The following is a 23,606-nucleotide window of genomic DNA, read 5'->3' on the forward strand; positions in this document are numbered from 1 at the left end:
GAATCGTTTGTGAACTGGCAAGTGGGAGCAGCTTGTGGTTTGTCGTGGAGCACTCATTTATACGTTCTTTAAGATTCTCCCAGCTGCTTTTCTAGTCTGAGTTCAAACTCATTGGTAAAGAATCCACGGGAGTTGGTGTTTACCGCTCCAGGGCGGTGTTATGTTTGCATCACTAGATACAGAGTGGGTACCAGCTCAGTTGTCAAGAGTTCTTTTTTGGAGAACGTATTTATTGCTGACACCAACTCTATAGCAAGGCCCTGTAGGAGCTTGGGCAGCATTTTAAGTTTGGTATGTGACATGCATTTTAAAAAACTCATTTGTTTTGGTTGAAATACTTAAGTTGCAGTGCCTGTAAGTTTAACTGGGGTCTAGCTAACTTCCTGATTGTTCTGGCTTCTGAACATTTTGGTTAAAATGGGAAATACGGTGTAAACTCTTGACACTATCAGACTGAGCATCCGGATTAATTTTAGTAATTTGGATATATTATGCTCTTGATTTAAAAATTGAAACCAGATACCACTTGGGTTTCTTTCTTTCTTTCTTTTTTTTTTTTTTTTTTTTTTAGTTTTTCGAGACAGGGTTTCTCTGTGGCTTTGGTTCCTGTCCTGGAACTAGCTCTGTAGACCAGGCTGGCCTCAAACTCACAGAGATCCACCTGCCTCTGCCTCCCGAGTGCTGGGATTCCACTTGGATTTCTTTTACATGAATTTGGGGACAGGTAGACAGGTTTCATTGCACTTCTGGTTGCTTGGAAAGCTGTATGCAGCAGAACAGAACAAGGTGACCTGGGGGGAGAACGTGAGGTGATCTTTTGGGCTCACTATTGCAGCGTGAGAGTCAGTGGTCAGGTTAGACTGAAGTGTGTGATCGTGGCAAACAGAGTAGCTGACAAGATTTCGGGTTTGTGTAAGGTTGCCGGGTGTCTGAAAGTACATTCCTCAGGAGAGTACGTTTTAGTGACAGAATGGAAGGACACCAATAAGTTTCACACTAGCATACTAGGTGGTACTCCAGTTAAAGGTTGGCTGGATACCTCAGGTGACTAAGGCGTGCAAGCCAGTGAGCCTAGGCCACGGCTGTGTGTGGAAACTCGGCCGTTTGTCCAAGAGGTAATTTCAGTGCTGAACTGGGTGATAGGGTGACTAAAGAAGTGTGTGGAGGATTTAATTGAGTACCTTCTGGAACTTCTTGCCGGTGGCATAAATAACAATGGAGACACAGTGCATAAAACTGATGCTTTGCGGAAAAAGGCAGTCCTTTTGCATATGAGCCATAAGATAGTAAAATCACTGGGGTGTGATCCTTATTAGAGCCCTAGAGTTTATGGCTTGATAAATGGCCCTTGCTCGGTCCAGTCCTGGCTGGTTTGTCTGTTCTCTGAGTCCCTTTCCCAGGAGAAGTGTTGAATAAACACCCTCCACATTCTTAATCTTTGGTAAAATTCCTTCTGTTCTGTCCCCGGGGCCACCCTGCGGCCACTGAACTCACTGACTCCGGTTCTGGAGCTATTTTAGTGCTGGTCGATCATCTGCTGGTCTTTCGTTTCACTGCTTGGCAACTTCCTCAGTTCAAGCAAAGCAAACACAAGCTTGAAGGTTTTGAGGGACCTTGCTCTTCTCTTAACCATGCAGACAGTAGCGTCTGGGGTCGCCCCATCCAGGAAGGCTGGTTCATATTGGAGTCTCCTACTTGGTGAAGCTTTTGAGTTGATGTGTAGGTTTGACTGTTTTAGCCCACGTGACAGAGGGGTTGAGTGCTTGGCCCTCCAAGGAGATTGGTGCCCTGAGTGCCCACCGCAGCTGGCCAGTTGTCTTGGCTGTGCAACTCACGCATCTCACCTTGCAGAGAACAGAGATGCTGGATGGCTGCTTAGTGGTCCAGCCAGTTCTCCTTGCTCTCTAGGAAGGACCAGTGATACTCTCACTGAAACCTGACTTCTCGCGCTCTTCCGGAAATGCTGATTCTAGTGCCCACTACCTAGTGCTTTTATCTAGCTGTTGTGCTTCTCACAGCAGCTGGACTCAGTGGGCTCCTGGACATCAAATCCCTTTAAGTCAGGCTTGGTGGCATTGTGGGCGGAAAATAGTCACTATGCACCAGACATTGTGATCTTCAGGGACACACTGGGGAACACAGAACACTATATGCTGATAGGCAGTTACTCTTTGACCTCTCAGTCCTTGTCAGCCTCTGTTGAAGGAAGAGATCTTGGGGAGTAGGGGAGGAAAGGCCGCGGGAATACATGTGTCATGCAAGCAGAAGTGGAGCCTGGGAGGGAGGCCAGCAAGGGGGAGGGGTTGGAGAGAGGAGAATAGAGCAAGAGAGGGAGAAATAAAAACAGTATAACGACTGTGGAAGGGCCGTAATGCAACCCATTGCTCCGTGTGCTAGTTTAAACTAGTGAAAACACCAAAAGGTAGGTCGGGTGGTGGTGGTGCACACCCTTAATCCCAGCAGAGGCAGGTGGATCTCTCTGAGCTCTTGGCCAGCCTGGTCTACAGAGACAGTTCCAGGACAGTCAGGGCAACACAGGAAAACCCTGTCTTGAGAAACAAAACAAACCTAGCAAAAGGTAGATGGAGGGATGGCTCATTGATTTAGAGCTCTGCTTTCGCCAGAGGACTCAGGTGTGGCAATTTTTGTTTGTGCTGTAACAAATAAAGCTTGCCTGCAGATCAGAGTGTGGAATGAGCCACTAGTTAGACATAGAGTCCAGGCAGTGGTGCACGCACCTTTTAGTCCTAGCACTCAAGAGGCAGAGGCACATGGATCTCTGTGAGTTCGAGGCCTCCGTGGGCTGCACTAGACTGATACAATCTCAGAGAGAAACAGCCAGGTGGTGGTGGCTCACACCTTTAGTTCCAGTGTTTAGGAGTCACACACCTTTAATCCCATCACTAGGAAGGTGGGAGACAGGAAGGGATATGGCTGGGCGGAGAGGAATATGAGGTGGGTAGAGGGCATTCAGTCTCAGGACTTGCAGAGACAGGATACCCCATTCGGTCTGAGGACTCAGAAGAGGTAAGAACTAGTGGTTGGCTCCTCTGCTTCTCTGATTTTTCAGCTTTCACACCCTGATATCTGACTCTGTGTTTTTAAAAGACCAATTAGAAATCACACTACACACTATATCCAGGTTTATTTCCCAGATGTACACAGCTGCTCTAAAGTGCCTTTAACTCCAGTTCCAAGGGGATCTGACGCCCTCTTCTGGCCTCCTCAGGCACCAGACATACTAGCAGCGTGCAGACGTACATGTAAGCAAGAGATCACACACAAAATAGAAATGCGAGTCCTGCTCAGTCAGTTCAGTGATGGTCACCTGCCCTCGTGTTGGGCACTAACTGCAGCCTGGACTTCTGCACTGGTCTTACCAGGTTGGTTTAGCTAGACCACCTTCCTGAAGTTTCCTCAGAGGACTTCATCCTCACGCTTCCTTGTTCCTCAGTTGGGCTGTGTGCCGCTTTTGCCTTGGCTTCATCGGCCCTCACTGCAAGACTCTTGCTGTGGTCACTTCACAGACTGTCAAGGATGAGTTCAAACCATGATAGTGGTTGAAGAGCAAATCCTTAAAAGGGGGATTTGACAGAGTTACCCAATGTCAATCAATAAACTTTGCAATCACATATAAATAAGAAGGAGTATCTAGGAGCTGTTGCTTAATTGTTCTTCCAGAGGACCTGGGCTTGAGTTCCAGCACCCACTTGGCGGCTCACAGCTGCCTGTAACTCCAGCCCCAGGGGACCTCCTGTCCTCTCACTCATGATCTCAGGTACCAGGCATGCACGTGTGCACAGTCATCTATGTCGACAAAACACCCATACACACGCTAAGTGGAAAATAAGAAAAAGGGATTTCTGTTGTGAAGGAAAACATTAAAGTCTTGTGTGGAGACGGTGTCCCGAGGCTCATAGAGAGATGCTTTCTGGCTCTCTCACCTTGGTGTCTGTCCTAGGTTCACTGTTGAGCTTTAGGGTGCTGGGTTTCTGTTTGTGTTCATTCAGTAGGTTTGAAGCTCCCTGCCTGTCCAGGTCATTGTGGGAGCCTCGCCTGCTGTTAGGTGTCTAGGCTGCTTTCTCTGGAGTCTTGTGAGCTCTTTGAATTGGTTATCACTTAGCTCCCTACCATCTGTGTAGGTAGCCATCAGCCAGTGCTCCCGTGTCAGGGACGATGACACAGACCTTGCTCCAGCTCTTAATGGCCAGATGCTTGCCACATGCAGCCTCCTGTGTGTGTTGAAGATAGTAGCTCGGACTTTGAGTTTCTGATACAGTCAGTAACCCTGGGTGAGATAAATCAGCCTGATGTCAAGGATTAAGTACATGAGAGCCACCGAGGAGGGAGTTTCGCTGGAGGTTACCCCCCACCCCAGGCACAAGAGTGGGATTCATGAGAAGAAGAATACGAACTTAACTTGTACTTCTGAACATCAGTCTAGCTTGGAGCTATGTCTGAAAGCTGGGAGGAAGGCATTTTGATGGGTTCTCTGAGCCGGTCCATGAACGGAAGTTGACTGTGTTGGCGAAGAAGGAGCAAGCACTGCTACCTTGTTGGTTTGGCGGTCAGGTTCTCTGGGCCGTCTCAGGCTCTCAAGGGTCTGCTGGGCTGTGTCTTGCTGTTACTTAATAAATCCCTCCTTTAGGTGGTGATTTTTTTCAATTTTTAGAAAATTCTTTCTGGGGTGGTGGTGGCGGCTCATGCCTTTTATCCCAGCACTCAGGAGGCAGAGGCAGGCGAATCTGTGAGTTCAAGGCCAGCCTGGTCTACAGGGCGAGTTCTAGGACAGGCTCCAAAGTTACACAGAGACCCTGTGTTGAAAAACTAAAGAAAGAAAGAAAAAAGGGAAAATTCTTTCCACTGTCTTCGGCTTTGAGGAGCTGAAGCTGTTGTAGAAGATGAGGGGTGTTTCCTGTTGTCTCTGTGCCCCAGGGGAACATGGAGTGTGACTGTCCGCACAAGGGTGGCGGGGAAGACAGACATTTCAAGTGGGGATTGGGTTACAGGTATGTGTGTGTGTGTGGGGGAGTTGTACGTGAACTATCTCTCTGGGGAGATCGAATGGGTGGATCTTGGTTGTGACTCACTGTCTGTGGAGGTGGCTATGACTCCATTTGGATTCCCGGTAATCACAGTAGACGCCGTTACTGGTGTGTGTGACTGCACACATGTGTCTTAAGGTTGTTCTAGGTTTTGGCAACAGGGTCTCTCACTGACTGGCCTGCCAGGGAGCTCCATGGGGTCTTCCTGTCTCTGCCCACAGTGTTGGGATCACAAGTGAACCCTGCCTTTCCATGTGACTTGTGGGTGTTGAAATTATGTTTGTGCTCCGAGCTCTTTACTAAAGTCCCCTTTAACTGGTGTAGAGAATCAGTCAGAAGACAAAAGCCCACAGACCTAAACTGGTGAATTTCTCTGGAGGAACATATAAAGTATAGCACTAAAGTTCAGGAGTCCAAATATCTGAATGAACCCTGTGGGTCCGTTCCAAAAGAGGAAGCTACTGCCCTGTACCAGACTCTGAAAGACTCAACACCCGCTCAGGGTCACTTAGTGGGAGCCTATGAATGCTTAACAACAGAAGCTACAGGAATAAAGGCAAATAAATTTTGTGTGTGTGGGGGGGGCAGTGTATGTCCCACTAAAAAAAGTGAAGACCACCCCAAAGGCCTTAGATACGGAGATAATAAGCTATTGTGTTTTTCAAAGGTTTATTTTTAATTGCGGGCCTGTGTGTGGGTGTTAGCACATGAGTGCAGGTGCCCAGAGAGGCTGGAGCCAGAGCTCCAGATGACAGCGAGCAGCCCCTGGTGGGCTCTGGGGACAAGTTTCGTCCTGTGCAGGAGCTGGACGCACTTACTCACAGAGCTTCTCTCTGGCTGCTCGTGCTGTTCTTTAAGAGGGGCAACCGTTGTGAGATGACTGAATGGAGGGAGGGGGTTTGGACTCTGAGGGGGACAAGCTGTGGGAAGATGGCCTTGAAGTGCGAAACAGTGGTAATGGAGGATTGTGCATGAATAAGAACTGTTTCGTGGGACACTTTTATAAGTGTAATTTGCTTTACAAAAGGGAAATTTATATCTTGTGGTTGGTCAGATAGGGCGAGGAGGACAACCCAGTTAAACCTTAGATGGAAGTGGCATATTTCAGTCCCCCGTAGTCTGGTGGTCTTCTGCCTCTTTGACTGCCCTTTCACAGGTCTGTTCAGAGGAAAGCTTTAGGTTTTAGTTACCACCTCGCAGTGTGTAGTGCTGCGGCCGTCCCCACTACTCCTCCTCTTAGCTGTGTGTTCATTGGAAACAAACCTTATGCCACGTCTGCCGATGCCCAGCGAGGAGGGTAGGTGAAGGGCTGCCATCCTTCTGGCTTGAAAAGTTCTCTCTTTTTTTCTTGGAGTCATTGATCTGGCAGTAAGGTCAGAGCCCCACAAATGCCAAGACAACCAATAATTTTAGTTTGGGAAAGCCTTTTAGATTTTTCAGAAGAGTGTAGACTTCTCTGTAAAAGGTCAGTGACTGTCCAGGTAGTCGCTGCCCACTGCCCTCTTTCATGCAGTCTGTATCTTTCTCACCTGAGTTGTGCTGGAGGCCTTGATTGCCAGCTAGCTTGAGGGCTGGCTGGGTGGGCTGGGGCTTTTCTTTGTGTGTGTCTGTGTGTGTGGTGTGTATGTGTGCTACCTGATTTTTTAGTAGTTGAATTTGTTCATACTTGTCGTGACAAGACTTGGGCAATGAGGAGTGGGAGTTTCCCATCCGGGTGACCCTGGAGAAGTTACTGTGAAGGAGCAGAAGGGAGGTGTTTGGACAGTGTTCCTGTAGCTTGTTGCCCCTTCCGGTTCTAGCTGTTGGAGATGGCATGTGTGTTTCCCCTCTTACCCCGCTGGTCCTTTCTAGAGCCACAGGTTGTCACTTAGTTCATCTTAGCAAAATTTGGGGCTCATTTGTAACAGAATTTGCCAAAGAAGCCCAGTCATGCCCAGTGCATGGTATAAACAAAGTGTGAGGCCCGGCCCCATCCCTGCCCCCAGTCTGCACACAGAGCATAGATCTGTCTGGGGAGACAGACTGCTCCTTGCTGTGGACTGTTCTCTGCAGTGCTGCTGCCAGAGCTGAGGAGACTCCTGAGAAGTTGTGATGTCTGGGGACTGTGGATGGAAGGGTGGCACCTCTGGGAGACCTGCCCACATGTGGCTTTACCCCTCCCCCGACTCTTAACCTGGTCTGTTAATGATTGCAGCTAATTATGTGTCTGTGGTCTTTTCACTGTTTGCAATTCAAATGCTACTCGAGGCCCTGTGTTTGCTTTTGTTTGCAGCATCCTGGCTGCCATCTGAAGCACAACTTGATGATGGCGTGTTACCATCTTGGGTTAAGTGCTGTCTCATTGCTTTGCAGGCTGCCTGCTGTCTCCCGGGGAGATCATGAAACGAGGTCGCCTTCCCAGCAGCAGCGAGGATTCTGACGACAATGGCAGTAAGTCCTGCTTTGTTGTTCGTGGAGCCTACTAGGGTTTGGGTCAGTGTAAAACCATGATTTTTTAATATGATGCTTTAAATAGCCAAGGCCCTTTGCATATCAAGCAGGTCAGAGAAAGGCAAGGCCTGGAGAAAAACACATCTGAGTGTGCTGGAGCTGCAGGGCTGTAACCAGATCCTTGCTGGCAAGGTTGACTGTAGGCAGGCCTTCTGCAGGCTTCCTGTGTTATCCAGGGAGAAGAATTCAGTTCCAAGAGCCACCGGTGTGTCTGTTTTCATTAAACACCATTTATGGTGCCTCACGTTGCTCTCTATGAAGAGGGAACTTAATCAAAGCCAGGTAATTAATAACTAGCTCAACCTGCCCGGGGCTCCGAGGGCAGATGGAGGACTGCCCACTGTGATGGGAGGGTACCAAGTCCAGGTTCTTCAGACATGGCACATGAGTCCCTGCCCTCTCCCAGGTCTAACGGGATGGCGTTTAATCTGTCACTGTCTGCATCTCAGCTCTCTGGCAACCTCAGATTTTCACAGTGTAGCTGAGAACCAGGAGTTAGTTGGTTTCCAGGCAGTCAAAATAAATGTCACACAGTGTCTGTGTTGGGGAGCTAACAGTCTGCTGAGAGACGCGCTCCCCTCAGAAGGGGATTCTGTACCTAACTCGGTGTCTGCACTCCAGCCCATTAGCTTAGGTTTGACATTACACATTAAACTCTGGGAGCCTTGAAAGAAAACTTGCTGTACTGTGCGTCGGGAAGGGAGCCAGGCCTGCTTTCTAGGCACTTTGCCTCAGACGTTATGAACAGCTCTGATGTGCACAATGCTCTCATGGTGTGCTGTAGAAGTGGATTGCGGGGACTCCAGAGAGGGGGTCTGGGAGGACCCAGGGAGGAGGCAGTGTCCGGGCAGGTCCCAGGGACGAAATGCCTTGTGTCTCAGGCGGCAGGCATGAGCGTGGTTGTGCTGCTGTGGGGGCCACGTGGACAGCCACGGAGAAGGTGGGAGGGCCACAGACCTGAGGCAGCCGTGCAGATTTCAGCTGTGGGAAGACGTGGAGCGGTAGGCACAGAGCTGAGAGCGATGGCGGTGTGGAGGTGAGCTGTGCCCAGGTCTGACAGCTGAGTGAGAAACTGAAGAGCTGACGTCTGGGCCAAGCAAAGGAGTTACTGTGAAGGGGAAGAGGGAATCGGGAGGAAGGATGTTGTCTCCAAAGGAGGGCTTTTCTCTCATTTCCTTGGGGCTATTGAGGTTCCCCTATAAGTGCAGGCCCGTAAGGCCCCCTGTTTGAGCTTGGGAACACCAAGCTGGGTGTGAGGCCCTCAACTTGAGCCTCAGCTCCTACTTCTACACTGGCAAAAGTTTGGTGTTCCTGTCTACTTTTCTACAAGATTTTTGTCCTGAAACTTTTTTTTTTTTTTTTAAAGTTCGCCTTTTTAAGTTTAGAAAACTTTCACCAAAAGTCCAGGGATGGCGAAGTGGTTGAGGTGCACGTTGCCAAGTTTGAGTTCCATAGTTCCATCACTGAGACCTGGGTGGAGAACCCATTCTGTTAAGTTGTCCTCTGATCACACGTGTGTGGCAGGTGTGTATGCATACATGTGTATATACACACATGCACACACACGATAAAAACATGTCCATCCCCAACCCAGACCTTGTCTGTGATGGGCCATTTCCTTTCTCCCGCTATGCTCCTGTCTGTTCTTTTGGGAGGTAAAGGTAGAATGCCATCCAAGCCCAGCTCTTGGCTGCACGTGGGAGTCTGCTGGTGGTTGTGGGGCATAGCAATGACAGTTGCTGGAATTCTTACCATGCAGTGGGTTCAGTATGGAACACACTGTAGCTGGTGGCGCTTTATGGCTGTCTGGTCAGGCTTGGTGACTTGGTAATTATGGTGAGCGGTGAGAGTGGTGAGCAGGTATTTCTGACCGAGTGCCAGGGCCCACGGCAGTATCTGACTCTTCTCCCTCCTTCCCTGGCAGCTAGTTCATGTGTAGGCCTCTGCTGCTAAGCCCCTCATTGCACTGGGCCCCTCCCCTTGTACACACTCGGGGCTGGGGTGGTAGTGGTATCTTAAGGTAGCTTTCTATGTCCTGAGTTTTGTTTACAACAGGGTCTGTACAGTGGCCACCTTCCAGCCTCTCCAGCCTGCAGGCCTGACTGGGATTTTGGCAGGGTGTCCAAGTGGAGGAGAGACAGCTGCAGACGTCAGCATGGGGCCACAGCACCAGCCACAGGCATAGCCGGGGCCTGCCGGCTTCTGAGTCTGGAGGCCATTGCTTTGTTTTCTGGCCTGGCCCAGGGGAATAGCAGTGTGGTATTTACAGTTGGGGATGGATGGGCCTTTTCTGTGCCAGGTGTGAGCCCTCATCCGCTGTCTTCATGGTTGTTGGTCTTCCTCCAGCTGCCCTGGAGGCCCATCCCTGCAGTTGGATGGAACAGTGCTGGGGTGTTTGTAGGCACTGTCTGTAATTGCTGGGCTCTTGGGACTGGGTAGCACAGCCAAAGTCTGAAGTTATACCCTGTGCCCGGGTGTGGCCTGGGGAAGCAAGCCTTTAACTTCCTGCTTCCACCCAGGGTCCTTGGCCCTTAGGAGAGTGGCAAAGGTGGGACTAGGATAGACCAGTTAGTTTCATTATTTCTAACGATTTCATTTTATCTGCAGAGACTAATTAGAATAAAATATCCCTTTTTGGGCAGGAATATTATTGGTTGTCAGAGACTAATTATAGTTGTAGTCGCTAACATATTTTCCCTATATAAGTAAGAAAACTTAAATACTATGCAAGGACTACTGTCAAGCCTGTGCTTTTCAGAAGGTGGGGATAGATTGGACAATAGAGGTTGGCTGTAGGAATTGTGGCAGGCTAGGGTCCTCTCCCAGCATAGACAACAGGTTGCTCTGATGCTGTCTGTGTAGTTTCAGTTGACAATTTATGTGGCCATGGCTTTATTTGCCCAGGAGTGCAAATATGCTAGGTCTGCATCCTGACGCTGTGACATTGGCCCATGGCACTCCGTATTGCTGGACCTGTGTTACCTGTTGAGTTGTTTTCTTTCAAAGGGCAGAAGTGCATCTCGGACATGGAGAGACTCCATTGGGGTGGTGGGGAGGGCTTTCCTAGTCTGTGTTTTGTGGTGGCGTGAACACGGTCTCGGTTTCCAGAGCCTTTCTTGCATAGTGTAATCTTCCCCTACCTTTTATTTTTAGTGGTGGTGGTAGGGCCTAGCCCAGAGCCGGAACAGCTTATTACACGGAACTGATCCAAAACTGGGAGGTGGCGTGCAGTATGCATTAGATTTACTCTTGAGGCTTTCCCGTTACGTTAGCTCCAGGGCAAGCTAGCAGGGCTATTTTTAATCTTTCAAAGGGGTGTGCTGGCGGTGTCTGGCAGGAGCAGAAGGGGCTTGGTGCTTGCATAGGCATTGCCTGCTGCCTGCTGTGATCTTGGAGTCTTTTGTAACTGTGCTAGCCCCAAATGCTCTCTGTCCTGGTGGAAGCTGGGGAAAGTAAAAAAGACAGACTATTTCCCTTCCATTCTTTCAGTGTTTGAGATAGTGTGACAAAACTGTTTTGTCAATAGAGAGGACTTTTAGCTTTGGGTATCAATTACTTATCGGGGAGTGGCCATAAGTTTAGACACTATTGCCAAGATCATTACTTCTTGCTGAAGGCAAGCAGAAAGGGAGCAAAAGTTTACTTATTGTGTTTCTATTTTGAGACTGGGTCTGGTATCGCCCAGGCTGCCCTCGAATGACCTTGAACTCCTGACCCTCCTGACCCCACCTCCCCAGTGCTGTGCTGGTAGCAGTGAAGAAGCCTGAGGGAATCCTGTAGCTTGCCTTCAGCTATCAGCAGTTTGGATATGAGTGCAGAGCCAAGCGCTGGCTCAGCATGGTCACTGCTGGTTTTGGCAGAGGCCTGTCACAGTCTGCTGTAGCATGAGTTACCTACAGACCTTGAGGCTCCTTTTTCTGTGCGACACGCCCCCTTCTGAAAGTTTTTCATGCCGGAACTGTGTAGTTAGTGAAGTATGTAGATAGTTTCTCTTACTATGTTACTTGAGACTGGAGTTTGAAGTCTCGCCCAAGTGGGCCTTGAACTTCAGGTCCTTCTGCTTTAGTCCCCTTCGTTTCTAGGACGGCAGCGCCAGCACACCCAGCTCCTCAGCTACCCTTGTTTGGGGAGTAGAACGTCCTGCTGACACCCTCCACTTCAAACCCACCCCAGGCCTGGGAGGGTGGCACAGGGGAGGGTGCTCTACCAGGTAGAGGCTTGAGTCCTGACTTTCAGAATGTGTTGTGGATGGACAGGCATTCTGCAGGAGAGCAGCCCCACCCACCTGCTGCTGAATGCCTTCTCTTTCTGGGAGCTCACAAACCTATGTATTAGGTCAGACAGGAGTGTGGCCCTGCGCCTGCCATCTTCAGCTCCAGGTGTAGTTTCTATAGAACAACACCGATGACTCCCTGAACAAGATTTTAAGTAGGAAATTTATTTACTTTTCAAAAATCTGTTTACTGAGGATTTGCTGTGCGTGTATGCGTGTATGTGTGTGTGTGTGTGTGTGTGTGTACTGACTAGGTTGAACTCCTACAAACTCTGCCTTGTGCTTGTGTATGCTGTGTAAAATACTGACTTGTCTTGAACAGGAAGGTCAGAAAGGAAGCTGGAGCAGGGCGGTTCCTTGTTCACTGGGATCCCCATCCGAATCTAGGATTTGTGTGGAAGGTGGCCGGAGTCTTTCTTCCCGAGAACGGTGCTGTGTTAGTGGTGATGGCTCATGTATGTCCAGCAAGCTGCACATATTTAAGTGTGTATCTTGAGAGGTTTGGCCATGTTTACATGTATTATGTCATCAAAATCTAAATAATCTGTCCCTCCAACTCTGCCCCAGGCAGCCACTGATCCTCTGTCAGGATGGATTAGTCCTCTCCCCGACTTCCTGTTCTGCTCAGGCTTCTTTCACTCAGTGTAATTATCCCAGTATTTATCCACGGCACACGAAGCAAGTGTTTCTCACCCATCTGTTTGTAATGCTCTCCTTTTTGTTGCTGGCTAGTGTTTCATTGAAGGATTGTGTCATAATTTATCTTTTTACAGTGTGGTGGTGGAGTTTTAGGTTGTTTCTGGGTTTATTTACTTTGAATTTTTTTTTAAACTTTTATTTATTTATTCATTTATCTTGGTTTTTCGAGACAGGGTTTCTCTGTGGTTTTGGAGCCTGTCCTGGAACTAGCTCTTGTAGACCAGGCTGGTCTCGAACTCAGAGATCTGCCTGCCTCTGCTGCCCGAGTGCTGGGATTAAAGGCGTGCGCCACCACCGCCCGGCCATACTTTGATTTTTTTTTTGAGATCATATAGTTTCCTCTTTTTCTTCCTTCCCATGTACCCCTGCTCACCGCTGTCTTTCAAATCTGTGGCCTCCTTTTCTTCATTGCTGGTGTGTGTGTGTGTGTGTGTGTGTGTATGTATGTATGTGTGCGCGTGCGCGTGTGCGTGTGTGTAAACATAACCTGCTCAGTCTCTGTAATACTACCTTCCGTGTATGATGTTTTCGGGCTGACCACTGGTATAGGATAATCATTGCGCTCCTCACTGGGGAAGACTTGACTGCTCCACGAATTCCTTTAGTTACCTGCAGACCTTTCTGTAGGGGTGAGGCCACATGGTCTCTCCCGTCTACACTGGTATGTCTCTTGTCCTTGTTCAGCTCGTCCACGACAGTGTTTACACTGCCATGTCTGACATAGACCACAGCCTCAGCACAAACTCCCTGGTCCTCTGGCTCTTACAGTCTCCCTGCCCTTTCTTCTAGTGTTCCCTGAGCCTTAGGTTCTGGAATTTTGTGGTAGATTTATCAGTTGAAATCAGGCTCAGCAACTTTGCATTTGTGGTTTTCTGTAGTGGTCTGTTGCAAAGAGAAGTTCCCTTGATGAGGGCCTAGAACTAGTGGTTTTTTAGTTGTAGTAAATGAACTGCTGACAATATTATATCAGTGATAATTTGAATTTAATTTTTTTCCAGTCTTCCCTTCTGCAAATAAGTTTTATAGGATATTATGTTTCTTCTCATTCTTGTATGATATTGACACCAGGTAAAGTAAGAGGGAACCCTGGTTAATATGGGATACCAGGTGTGTAGCAGTCTTGGGTGTCTATTTTAAAAGCAAATATGGTACAAGCATATTTTCAAGATTTGCAGTTTCCTAGTGTTGTTGTATTCTGAGCCCACACAATGACAAACTTCATGGAAGCCTGGACGGCTTGGGAATGGTGCTGCCATCCCAAGAAGACAGGAGCATGAGACCGCGAGAGGACGGACGCATGCTGTGTTTCTGCTTCAGCTCTGGAATTCTCAGTACTCTTCCTGTCTTGGGCCATGTTTAAAGTACACCAAAGGAATGATTCTTTTGGAAGCTTTTCGCTTCTGTTTTATTCCCGTTGATAACTCTTTCCAGAGTTCAGCGAGGGCGCAGGCTGAGGTCAAGCACCTTCCCAGCTTGTAGAGGTCCTGGGCTCCATCCCCAGCACCACCGGGAACAAGGGAAGGGACCATCCCTTTCCATCTCTCTGACCTTTCTGGGGGTCCCATGCATACATGTGCCCCTCTCTTTTACAGTCTGTGGACCTCCTGGGATATGGCTTCCTAAACAGTGAATTTGAATGTTTATTTGTATGGGTATTTTGTCTGTGTACTATATGAATGAATGCCTGCCAGAAGAGGGCTTGAAGCCCCTGGTACTGGAGTTTCAGATGATTGTGACTCCATCACGTGGGTGCTGGGATTTGAGTCTGGGTCCTCTGCAAGAACATTCTTAGCCATCTCTTCAGCCCTTAAACAGTGAGCTGTAACCCCACAAGAAACTGAATGTGGGGGTCATGAAACACTTGGCAATAGTAAGAGGTTTCTCAATGTGCAATGACAGAAAAAGAAAGGGAAAGAAAACAGTTAAAATACTGATCAAAATGAAAAATGTAGATTCTCTGTGTTCTGACATATCAAATATTCAACCAAAATTTAATTCTTTACATAAAATATAGGACATTCATTTTATTAGTGTGCAAATTTGCTTTTATCAATAAATATATTTAAAAATTATATATGCTAATGGATGTTTTTTTTAATATTTATTTATTATGTATACAATATTCTGTCTGTATGTCTGAAGGCCAGAAGAGGGCGCCAGACTTCTTTACAGATGGTTGTGAGCCACCATGTGGTTGCTGGGAATTGAACTCCGGACCTTTGGAAGAGCAGGCAATGCTCTTAACCACTGAGCCAACTCTCCAGCCCCCGCTAATGGATGTTTTTAAGCTGAATTTTTTTGGTTTATAGTGTTTGGTTTTTATGCCTATTTTATATACCTGTATATAATTAGGGTTGAGGGTAGGAAGGTGTATGAACCCCTTTGCTAGAGGAAGGCCCTGGTCCACAGAGAGTCTTCTGTGAACTACAGGAACCACTTTTTTCTCTGTGATGACGAGCCTTAGAATTTCTGCAGGCTGCCTTATTTCCAGTGTGGCGACACTATTTCCAGTGAGTGTGTGTTCGTTCCCATTCATTTTGAATGTAAGTACCATTATTGACTTGAATAAAAGTACCAGTGTTGAATCTATTACTGCTGTGTGGAGTTGGAACTGTGGCGTAGGGCCTGGAGATGCTAGGCAAGCCCTGGACGCTAGGCTACTCACCAGCCCTACTTCTGCTCAAACAGAGTAGCCACTGGAATGCCACAGAAGGACAGCAGCTAGGTGACCCAGCCTTGAACTGGTATGCAGGGTTAGCTCAGACACCTTCCTTGCCGGAGCCCACAGTCCCTGTTTGCTGTCATCACTAAGAACTGGACGAGAGGCACATGTGAAGGACCTGCCTGAGGCAGGCTCTGTGTCTGTCTAATAGATGCTGTGGCCCTCAGGGCTTGAGTAACAGGTGGTTTCACTGGTAAAATGGTGGCCTTCTTGGGCTTTTGCTTTTTAACATTGTGGGGTTTTGTCAGTTTCTGTTCAGTGACTACATGCTGTAGTTACGGACAGGAGGCTGAAATGAATTATCAGCAAGTTAGGCAAAAAGTGAATGTGGTTGGGGGCACTGTGTCTGCAGTTGTGTGCCCACGGAGCAGAAGCCATTGTGGTCGTCCACCTGACAGGTAACAGGAAGCAGCAGCAGTGGTGGCAAGGGAGGGGGTACTAGAGGAACAGGAACAGAGTGTTCTGAGGCCTTGGAAGGTTGGCTTATGACTTGGCTACTGATTGGCTGTGTTGTGAGCAGGAAGGAAGGGAATCCAGATGACTTGTAGATTTCTGACCTCCAGTAGAAAAGGTGGTGGACCCATCTCAGGAGGGATTGAAGAGGCAGAAGTAGTTCAGGCGAAGTCTGGACTGGTTTTTATGTTGCGGAGTTGGCAGATGTCAGAATGACTGAGAAGTTAATGTCTGCCACCAGGGCTACCCTGGGTCTGCAGTGAGTCCAGGGGGACCTTAGTCTAAGAATGTAGCTCTCAGGCTCAGCCAGGCATTCTGCTTAGAGACTCAGCTCCGGGAAGTGGAGAAACCAGAGAATTAGGACCCCAGGAAGAAAGGCAGTGTGGTAGAAGGGGTATTTTAGGCAGGAGGAGCTCTCAGTGCTGCAGAGAAATTTCAGGTCCTGGGAGTGCTCAGTCTGCTCAGTCCGGGTGGCACTTAGGATACCTGAGTTTCGGGATCCTGCCATTAGATACTTGGCTGAAGATGGCTGAAGACTTAGGGGATGTTTTCTATTTTGTCATAGCAGTGTGGTACAGCCTCTACCTCTGAAGTATACTGTGGTCTCTCTCTCTCTCTCTCTCTCTCTCTCTCTCTCTCTCTCTCTCTCTCTCTCTCTCTCTCTCTCTCTCTCTCTCTCTCCTGTACATGAGGCGGGTGGAGCAGCTTGCACACAGGAATTACTGTGACTGCCTTAGGCCTGACAGGAAGGAAGGAACCGTGTGAGCCCAGGGGATGGCTTTGTAGGTTGTCACTGGAGACACCCCAGTGACCGGCACAATTTCTTGCATGTGTGTGAAGATATGTTTACCCGTGTGGACAGATGTGGAGACCAGAGGTTGGTGAGAGAATGACTTCCTCTCTGTTTTTCACCTTACCTTCGAGGGAAGGTCTTTTACTAGACCTGAAGCTAGACGGGCTGTCTGGCCCCGCTTGCACACACCACCATGCCAGCCTTTCCTTATGGCGCCGGGGATCTGGACCAGGTCCTCACACTTACGCAGCTAGCACATCACCACTGAAACACTCATCCCATGTGTGTGTGTGTTTTTAACGGTTTCTGTTTGACTGTTTGCTTCCTTAGGCTTGTCCACCACGTGGTCCCAGCATTCTCGATCCCAGCATGGGAGGAGCTCCTGCTCTAGACATGAAGACCGAAAGCCTTCTGAGGTACTTTGGAATGCTTGCTTGCCTTGGTCATGTGTGCATGCAAACCTGCTGCCCTCATGCCTGCCTCACGATGTGCATGTCTGAGCGAGTTACTTGACCTCTGCCCCACTTTATACCTCGGGAAGATGGTGAGAAGCAGATGTGTCTCATCGGAGTCTCAGGAGGAGTGAGTGGGCTAATACATGGAGGCGCATACATGCAGAGCATGGGGCACGTATGTAGTGTGCAGTGAATGTTAGCTCTTGCTGTTAATTGTATTCTTTTTCCTTTCACGTTCCATCTTTGCTGGCTCCCAACAACTTTTCCTCTGGCCAGGAGATGAGCGGGTTCAGCTGCTGCCAAGTCACTGCTGGCTTCAAGTTAGTCTGAGCCATGAATTCGTGGCTTATTTGGCAAGAACCCAACGTAATTCTGGAAGTTTTGTTTTGGGGATTATGCTGAAGGCTTTCCTCCACTTTCCCAGTTTCTTTCACGTTTTACATTTCCCTGGTACCCTACTTTTATTGTTCCCTTTCCTCGCTAAAATTGTTTTTAGAGGTGCTTCCCCGCTGGCCTTAGCTGTCTGGGCCCTGTCGTCCTGAGCTGTTTTCTCTACGCCCTTCACCAGGCTCAGAATTCAAAGTCAGGGTGTCAGCCTGTTGTGGGTTTTCAGGGGAAGCTGTGGGAAACTTCTTTGGCATCGCGCTGTTTGTGGGATGACCTCAGTTGGCTTACGGCGCGATGGCCATGCAGTGACAGGTGTTCCTCGGAGGCCGTCTGACACTGGAGACAATGTTCAGGAGCAGAGGAGTTTCTTGGTGATGGAGTAATATCCCCTACCACACAGTGGTAAAGACTGGTTCCAGGAAGCTCTTCCATGGTGGGCGGGTGTGGGAGATGCTGTGGGCCTGGTGTCTGTGTTGACATTCAGTGCTCACTGCATTTTCTTATGGCACCAGGACATCTCTGCTGTTGTAGTTTCTTGTCTTGTTAAATCCTGAGTTGCCGCTGTAACTGATACTGAGCCTTTTCAATGTCCATACTATCCTGCTGTCCCTTCAGCCTAGGAGTGTGACGGAGGCCTCTGAGTAGCAGGCACGGTACTCTATCCTTGCCCGGTCCGTGTAAATTCCTGAGAGCAAAGTGCTTCCTATGCAAAGGTTTCCAGTTCCTTGGTCTACTCTGGCACCTGAGCTTAGGGTCAGAGACTCTCCTGGGTCTGTAGGAATGGAACTGCCCTTTTTCGTCTCGTGATTTCCTTTCTTTGAGAGTTTGCTTGGTTTTTTCTTTGTATAGCCTAGATGGACTCTGTTTTACCTGATTTGCTTTGTGAGGGTATAGACTCATGGGTATGACCCTGAAGGCCTTTCCCTTGGGGTGGGGTACTACTAACCTTAGCTCCAGGTCCAGGGGCTTTGTGTCTCATGGGACCTTATGTCCTATGTGATCTTTGTGGAAGGTACAGTCAGGCTCTTGCTTGATGGTCCTGCACCCTGGGGGAAGTCCAGTGTTGAAAATGACAGCCAGAGGAGTGGCCTTTTTTGTTTAGCCACTACTTCATGCTTCCATAAGACAAGGTTTATCAAAGAGATTGCCATCCTGAAAAGCCAGCTGGCCAACAATGTCAGCCATGCTTAGCAGCACTAGAAAGCTTCCTGTCCCGAGTGAGGGAGTGATGGTTGGCTTTGTGCACGGAGGACAGCCTTCAGATTCAGGCTCACGGAGGACAGCCTCCAGATTCAGGCTCACGCTGCACCTGGTATACGGTGGGGCTTGCTCATGCCAAGGTCAAGGCTTCCTTGTGCAGCTCAGATGCGTGGGCTGAGGAGAAGGCTGGAGGGGAAGCAGCTGTGTAGCCCTGGCTGCCAGGCAGGGTGTGCTGTGCTGTCCGACAGCCGCGTAGATGTGAATGCCGAGTGCCCATGAGTCCGCAGAGCAGCAGAGTTGGGGGCTGCCCTTCCTGCAGATCTTTTTCTCCGCGGATTCTTCACGAGTTGAGCGCTTTCATGGTAGATGGACTCGTGTACCGAGTCCTGCTTGCAGGGAAGATAGGGTTCTGTCTCTCCAGATACTGCTTCCTGGGTATAAGGTAGGGCATCCTCTGACTTGGTGTCATAGTGACCTGTTGTTCACCCCCAGATCTTTGCATTTCTGCCTGGGTTAGCAAACGGGGCCATTGCTCTCATCAGCCGTCTGCCCTAGATGCTAGCCCCTCAGGAGGAGGGCTGGCTGGCCGGCTAGTTTAGAAGATAGTGACCTCTACCAGGCGGTTCTAGGTTTTGCCTTTAGGTTAATTGGCTAGTGACGTTTTGTTTGTAAACATGGGCTCCAAAGGGCACCCACGGGTGACTTGTCATCGTTCCCTGAAGGATTTCCGGGACCCTCTGTTCAGCGGCCCTTGGTGAATTGAGAGGTCTTAGAGAGGGGAACGGTTGGATTGATACAGTCACTGCTGCCTCAGCTTGTGTTGAATGAGGGAGCTGGCGAGGGAAAGGCGTGTCAGGGGAAGGGCTTCTGTAAAAAGACCGACTTACTTTGCACTGATAACAGTGACCTTGTTCTGGTTAGCTCCATGGTTACCTTGCAGCTGCCAGTGCTCTGAAATGAATGCAGATACCAAATGCCAGTGTCCCCTTCTTCTTCCCAGGTGTTTAGGACTGACCTGATCACTGCCATGAAGCTGCATGACTCCTACCAGCTGAACCCCGACGAGTACTACGTGCTGGCGGATCCCTGGAGACAGGAATGGGAGAAAGGAGTCCAGGTGCCTGTGAGCCCAGGGACCATCCCGCAGCCCGTGGCCAGGTAGACATATGCTTCCCTGTCCACCACTGCTTGCTCCTCTCAGCAAACCAGGAGGCTGAGAGGAGACAGTTCCCGAGTCAGTGGTACAATGACACGCGGCCTGACAGGAGGTAGAAGTGTAGGAGACACAGTTCAGGCGTCGAGGGTGGTGAGTCAGAGACCCCTGGAGCTCACGGGAGGTGCTGTTCTCTCGTATTGGAGAACAGAAGGTCCGAGGCATGTTAGGGAATACATTTCATGTGACTCAGAGTAACCATGGGTGATTGCGTTTTAGGAGATGACAGGGATGAGGAGACCTGTTGGACCGTGTCTCAGACGAGGACTTTGACTAGTTGTGCTATGGACGGGCTCTTTCCAGATGCTGCTGTTTTCTCTCATCTCCTGTCACATGGCTCACTTCACAGCATGTCCCCCTTGCCATTCCTTTGAGATGGGCTTTGTGTGCCGGTATGATTTTTGCCCCATCATCACCCTTTGGTGTAGTGTGGCCTCCTAGAGGATGGAGTGCCGATAGCTCTGTTGGCTTGGCTGCCACAGCGTCCGCTGGCTCCTTGCTGTGTGGAATAGCCTCTTTTGCCGTGGACAGGTATAGACTAAATTCACCTTTTGGCCCTTACTCCATGTCTCCCTAGACATCTGATTGATTTGATTGTCATCAATTTGGGATACTGGAGGAGTATGGAATGTTGATGGTTGCCACGTTATATTATAGTCCACCGTGGCTAGGCAGGCATAGGTGGCCACCAGGAGTCACCTCTAGAGTCACTGCCAATTTCAGGGTGATAACACCTATAAACGCTGGACATCCTGTTGGCCTAGTGCACATGGTGGACAGCAAATGTGGAAGTCCTGAGACCGCAGCGCTCTAATGGGCTGAGAGCCCTTGGCTGCTGCCCAGAGCTGGTTTGCTCCCGCTCTGTGCTGTCCCTTACAGGGCTCGGGTGCAGCTGGAAAGCACTCTCTAGATGTGGGCAGGCTGTGACAGTGGTAGCAGCAGAATCGTCTGGGGTCAGGTGCTCAGTGGTCTCCGCTCTCACAATTCCTAGGCATGGCAGCGGCCCACTGTTTTCGCTTAGTCTTTTGGAAGGTGAGAGTTCAGAGCCGTTGCCTGTGGTCTGCAGCATGGGTGGTGCACAGCTCGTGGCTGCTCTTGCCAGCTATGTCCCTGAGGACTCTGTGTAGCGAGGTCTAATGAGCATACCTGATTGACAGAAGGAATTTAGAAATCAACTATGGACATGCGGGGTGTGGAGACACGGAGGGGGGTAGGGTAGGCTAGGGATGTGTGCTAGGGAGGAGCAGCGCTGAAGTCCGCAGCATCTGGCTGAGGGTGTTGTTGATACTTGTGTTGTCCTCCGCGCACCCCGCCATCCCCACCCCCGCCGCCCAAAACCAGGGTTTTTCAATAGCTATGGAGCCAGTCCCGGAACTCGCTCTGTAGACTAGGCTGGCCTCGAACTCTCAGAGATCTACCTGCCTCTGCCTCCTGAGTGCTAGGATTAAAGGCATCCATCACCACTGCCCGGCCTGATATTTGAGTTTTAAGTCATAGTTTTTCTGAGCATAGGGGGATGGTCTGGAGGAGGAAGTTGTACCTGGCCTCTGAAACTTTCTTGTCCATGGAAGAGAAAGTAATCTGGCTACTTGTTTTCTTGTTGAACAGGGTTGTGTCTGAAGAGAAATCTCTCATGTTCATCAGGCCTAAGAAGTACATCGCATCATCCGCCTCTGAGCCTCCAGAGTTGGGCTACGTTGATATCCGGTCGCTGGCAGACAGCGTATGTCGCTATGACCTCAATGATATGGATGCCGCATGGCTGGAGCTAACCAACGAAGAGTTTAAGGAGATGGGTGAGACTGTGTGTTACTACATTAGCTCACGTTGAAGGAGGAGCTGCTTGTGTCTGTAGTGACTCCTGGAGTCCTGTGAGAGGCTGGAGCCCACCTAGGCACAACCGTTTTCAGTCATCTCAGGATCTTTGGAGACCGTATTACTTGGTTTTGGTGACAGAGTCCACTTGGGGATTCAGAGCACTGGTGGGCTGATGAGGGACAGTTCGATAGGGCGGAAGCTGGCTTGTTTTGGCTGCAATGACTGGTTTCCTGTCCCTATCTGGGAACCGCAACCCAGGGAGCTGAGTAGGAGGTCCAGTCCAGGACTGCTCATGCCCTACTGTTGTGATGTAACGCACCTTCCCCCAGCTGCAGCCTGCTGCTTCTCAGAGTGAGCCTGTAAAGATTGCTCCAAACTCTTGATTTTACCTCTTTACACTCCTCTGGTTTTCTTTGAGTGAGGTGTGCCATAGCTGAGAGCACACTCTGATGGTCTCTCTCCTTGTTGGAGCGGCGTGTCATGGTGTGGAGTCTGGGATTACATAGGTCTCCTCACATTCCGGCTGTCATTTCCCACGGTTGCTCTGAGGGTTTGTCCTGACACACTGAACTTGGTGCGAAAGACTATGTTAGTGCTGTGGAAGCAGGGGCGGGGCGTGATGGCACGGGTTGTTTGTTCTCCAGCACACGGTAAAGAGTCAGTGTGTGCTTGACTTCAGGGCTGGAAGGGCAAGCGCTGTTTGAAGCTTGTGTTCCCATGGAGTCTGCCTCGGCCTGGCTCTGCTAGCAGCTTGCCCTGCCATTGAGCTCACCAGCCAGTTGAATGGGACTGGGTAGGATTGAGTTGCGAATGTTGGCCTTTCGTACTTGTTGGTGTCTTAGGTGTGTTGACTGAGTTGGTGTTCCTGGTCTTGTTCCCCGCTGTAAGTATTTGTGGTCAGAACAGGAGTAAACCTGGGGCTGTGGTAGAATCTGTTCAGAAGTCCCTGGGGAGTGGTATACTATGTGTGGTATATATATCTGAGTGGTGTATTATGCTGATGTAGAAGATTCAGTTGTCTTTTGAGTTGGCCAGATGCTTAACACTGTCTGTTTAAAACCGCTGAAAACAGTGTGAAGCATTTGGCTGGCTGTCGGTGTCCATCTAGTCCAGGGTCCTGTCCAGAGACTCAGCCGAGAGACTGGCTTTGCAGTACTTTGAGTTGTAAGAACTCTCTTGGCTGGGGCATTAGGCAAGATAAACTGACTTGGCAGAATAAATCGTCCTTAGATATACACTGAATACCAGTTTAAAGATGCTTGTCCCAGCCGCTGCTGACCTTTTTATGGTAAAGGTTCTTCAGAAGGCAAAGTAAAGTTAGGAGTATCCACAAGCGCCCTAGTGTGTGCGGTGCTCACCACTGTGCATTCTCAGTGTGTTCTCCCAGGAAGAGAAGACTTCCCTGTGTGCACACACGGGAGCATATAGGCATACGAACTTGTGGGTGCTCCTTAAGAGGGGATTGGTCCCTGAAGTGGGAGTCGCAGGTGGTTGTGAACGGCCCTGCATTGGTACCAGGTCCTGAACCCAGGTTCTCCAGAAGAGCACAGCGAGTGTTCTTAATTACTTACCAGCTCATCCGCAAAATTTTAAAACCTGAAAGTGTGATGGTTTTGATTTTATAATGATGCATATAAGTTATAGGCTCAGATTATATCCGCCTACCTTTTAAGCTCGCCACACCCCCTTCCAGGTCTCCTAATACAGCTCCTGCTGGCCTGAGACCCAGTGACTCCTAAATGTTTCTCTGGAACGCCTTTCTTTACAAGGTGTATTTTCCTTATCAGCAATTCGGAGAACATCTGCACATAGGAAATAAGCTCTTTTCTCACTACTAAGACCACAGGAACCACTTTAACCACTTTCTTTTTTTTTCTTTTTTCTTTTTTCTTTTTACAAGGCTTTATTTTAATTACATGTATGTGCCTGTGTGGGTGTGTGCAGGTACCGAGGGTAGGTCAGGAGAGGTTTCAGAGCTCTGGGATCTGGAGTTACAGACAGACAGTTGTGAGCCACCTGACACAGTGCTGGGAACCTAGCCCAGCTCCTCCACTGTAG

The 23,606-nt window shown here is 49.3% G+C and overlaps 1 protein-coding gene across 7 annotated transcripts in view; it reads left to right on the forward strand.

Moving 5' to 3' along the window:
- Jade1 (jade family PHD finger 1) overlaps positions 1–23,606 on the forward strand; it is a 61,107-nt gene that overhangs the window by 16,744 nt on the left and 20,757 nt on the right. For 6 of the 7 annotated variants that reach the window (XM_050138397.1, XM_050138398.1, XM_050138399.1 and 3 more), the window contains exons 2-5: positions 7,398–7,475; positions 16,806–16,891; positions 19,518–19,675; positions 21,339–21,526. In XM_050138397.1, the coding sequence (XP_049994354.1) occupies positions 7,424–7,475; positions 16,806–16,891; positions 19,518–19,675; positions 21,339–21,526 (484 nt within the window). In that variant the 5' untranslated portion in view covers positions 7,398–7,423. The remainder of the gene's footprint in view (positions 1–7,397; positions 7,476–16,805; positions 16,892–19,517; positions 19,676–21,338; positions 21,527–23,606) is intronic. The other variant, XM_050138403.1, reaches the window with a different exon arrangement.

Source organism: Alexandromys fortis, unplaced genomic scaffold (genome assembly GCF_014885135.2).
Source record: "Alexandromys fortis isolate MF-2015 unplaced genomic scaffold, M_Fortis_MF-2015_v1.1 scaffold_15, whole genome shotgun sequence".
Lineage (NCBI taxonomy): Eukaryota > Metazoa > Chordata > Mammalia > Rodentia > Cricetidae > Alexandromys > Alexandromys fortis.